The following is a 1,915-nucleotide window of genomic DNA, read 5'->3' as shown; positions in this document are numbered from 1 at the left end:
AAGAGACATCGAAGAAACGTTTGAGATTTTGAGAAGTATCAACATGAAATTGAATCCAGCCAAGTGTTCCTTTGGGATGGAGGAAGGGAAATTCTTAGGAGTGATTGTTATAGGCGCGGGTTTTAATGCTAACCATGATAAAGTCCAGGCAGTAGCCCGCACACCTTCTCCTTCTTCCCTCAAAGAAGTGTAGACACTTAACGGGAGATTGGTTACACTAAACAGATTTTTAGCAAATCATGCAGCCAAATCTTACCCGTTTGTTTCAACATTGAGAAATTGCCTCAATAAGGCATGTTTCAAGTGGACCGCGAAAGCTGAACAAGCATTCCTGGAGGTCAAAAAATACTTAATGGAGTTACTGACCTTTACAGCACCGCATGCGGGAGAGCCTTTGATGTTATACTTATCGGTATCTGATATAGCCGTTGGAGCTGTACTACTAACAGACAGGAAGAATGTTCAAACGCCAATCTATTATGTCAGTAGGACGTTGACTGACCCAGAAACCAGATACTCGATGCTTGAAAAACTGGTTCTGGCGCTGGTCTATGCTACGAGGCGTCTCCGCAGGTATTTCCAGGGTCATCCCATTAATGTGTTAATGGGATATAAACTCAAGAATGTACTAAGCAAGCCTGAATTGTCTGAACGATTGGCAAAGTGAGCCATCGAACTGGGAGAACGTGCAATTGAATACAAACCCAGGCCAGCAATCAAAGGGTAAGTCTTGACGGACTTCGTCACTGAAGTTCCGCAAAACAAAGAAAAAGAGTGCTTAGTTGAACAGCAACCCCAAGTACCTCCTGAACAAGGGCAAGTTTGGTCACCGTTCACGGATGGAGCTTCGAGAAATGAGGGATCTGGTGCAGGCCTGAGGCTATTCAATCCCGAAAGTCATGAGTTCACGTACGCCATCAAGTTAGACTTCAAAAGTACTAACAACGAGGAGGAATATGAAGCCTTTTTGGCGGGCCTAAGAATAGCTAAGAAACTTGGGGTAAAACACCTAGAAGCACTTGTGGATTCCATGTTGATCGTGGGACAGATCAATGGAACATATGAAGCAAAGAACGATGTAATGGCTTCATATTTGTCATAGGCAAAGGACTTGATCCTCCAATTCTCTTAATGCAAAGTTATTCAGATAAAAATAAGTGAGAACAAGCCAGCGGATGCTCTTAACAAGCTAGCTTCAACCAATTTTGAACACTTTGCTAAGGACATTCGTGTTGAAGTCCTAGATCGACCATCTATCCCGCCGAATCAAGTGCTAGTAATTCAAACAGGCGTTGAGTCCTGGATGACGCCAATCATCGCCTATTTGTCATCAGGAATTCTTCCGGAAGAGAAAATTGCGGCTCGGAAAATAAGACACAAGGCCTTGAACTACCAAATGCAAGATGGAGTTTTGTATAGGCGATCCTTCCTCAGCCCACTTCTGAGATGTGTGGATGCCGAGGATGCGAATTACTTGATCAGGGAAGTTCATGAAGGCATTTGTGGTCTTCACGCGGGCCCGAGAATGGTCGTAGCAAAACTTATGAATGTCGGGTACTACTGGCTTGGGATGAATATGGATGCTGTACAAGAAATCAGGAAATGTGATTCTTGTCAACGCCATGCTCCCAACACGCTGCGCCTAAAGAATGAGTTGGTGACGTCTGCTTGACTGTTCCAAAAATGGGCTATAGACATTATGGGACCCTTCCCAGAAGCCTCAGGACGTGTAAAATTTTTAATTATGGCCATAGATTACTTCACCAAGTGGGTGGAAGCCAACCAGTTGCATCCATTACAACATCAAGTGTCAAGAAATTCCTTTGGGATTTCATTATATGTCGATTTGGTCTTCCACAAGAACTTTGCGGACAGCGGGTTACAAGAGTGGTCGAAAGAGCTTCAGGTCACTCAG

The 1,915-nt window shown here is 44.1% G+C and overlaps 1 protein-coding gene across 1 annotated transcript; it reads left to right on the top strand.

Moving 5' to 3' along the window:
• Positions 1 to 1,303: 1,303 nt before the first annotated feature.
• LOC143607165 (uncharacterized) lies at positions 1,304 to 1,672 on the top strand. The gene has a single exon (XM_077082708.1). It carries the CDS (start codon positions 1,304 to 1,306, stop codon positions 1,670 to 1,672), a length of 369 nt encoding a protein of 122 aa, XP_076938823.1.
• Positions 1,673 to 1,915: the final 243 nt, after the last annotated feature.

Source organism: Bidens hawaiensis, unplaced genomic scaffold (genome assembly GCF_021521415.1).
Source record: "Bidens hawaiensis isolate Kalapana, Puna unplaced genomic scaffold, B.hawaiensis_p1.1 tig00080083_1, whole genome shotgun sequence".
Classification (NCBI taxonomy): domain Eukaryota; kingdom Viridiplantae; phylum Streptophyta; class Magnoliopsida; order Asterales; family Asteraceae; genus Bidens; species Bidens hawaiensis.
Note: the sequence above shows the minus strand (reverse complement) of the source record. Positions and strands in the feature narration are given on the sequence as shown.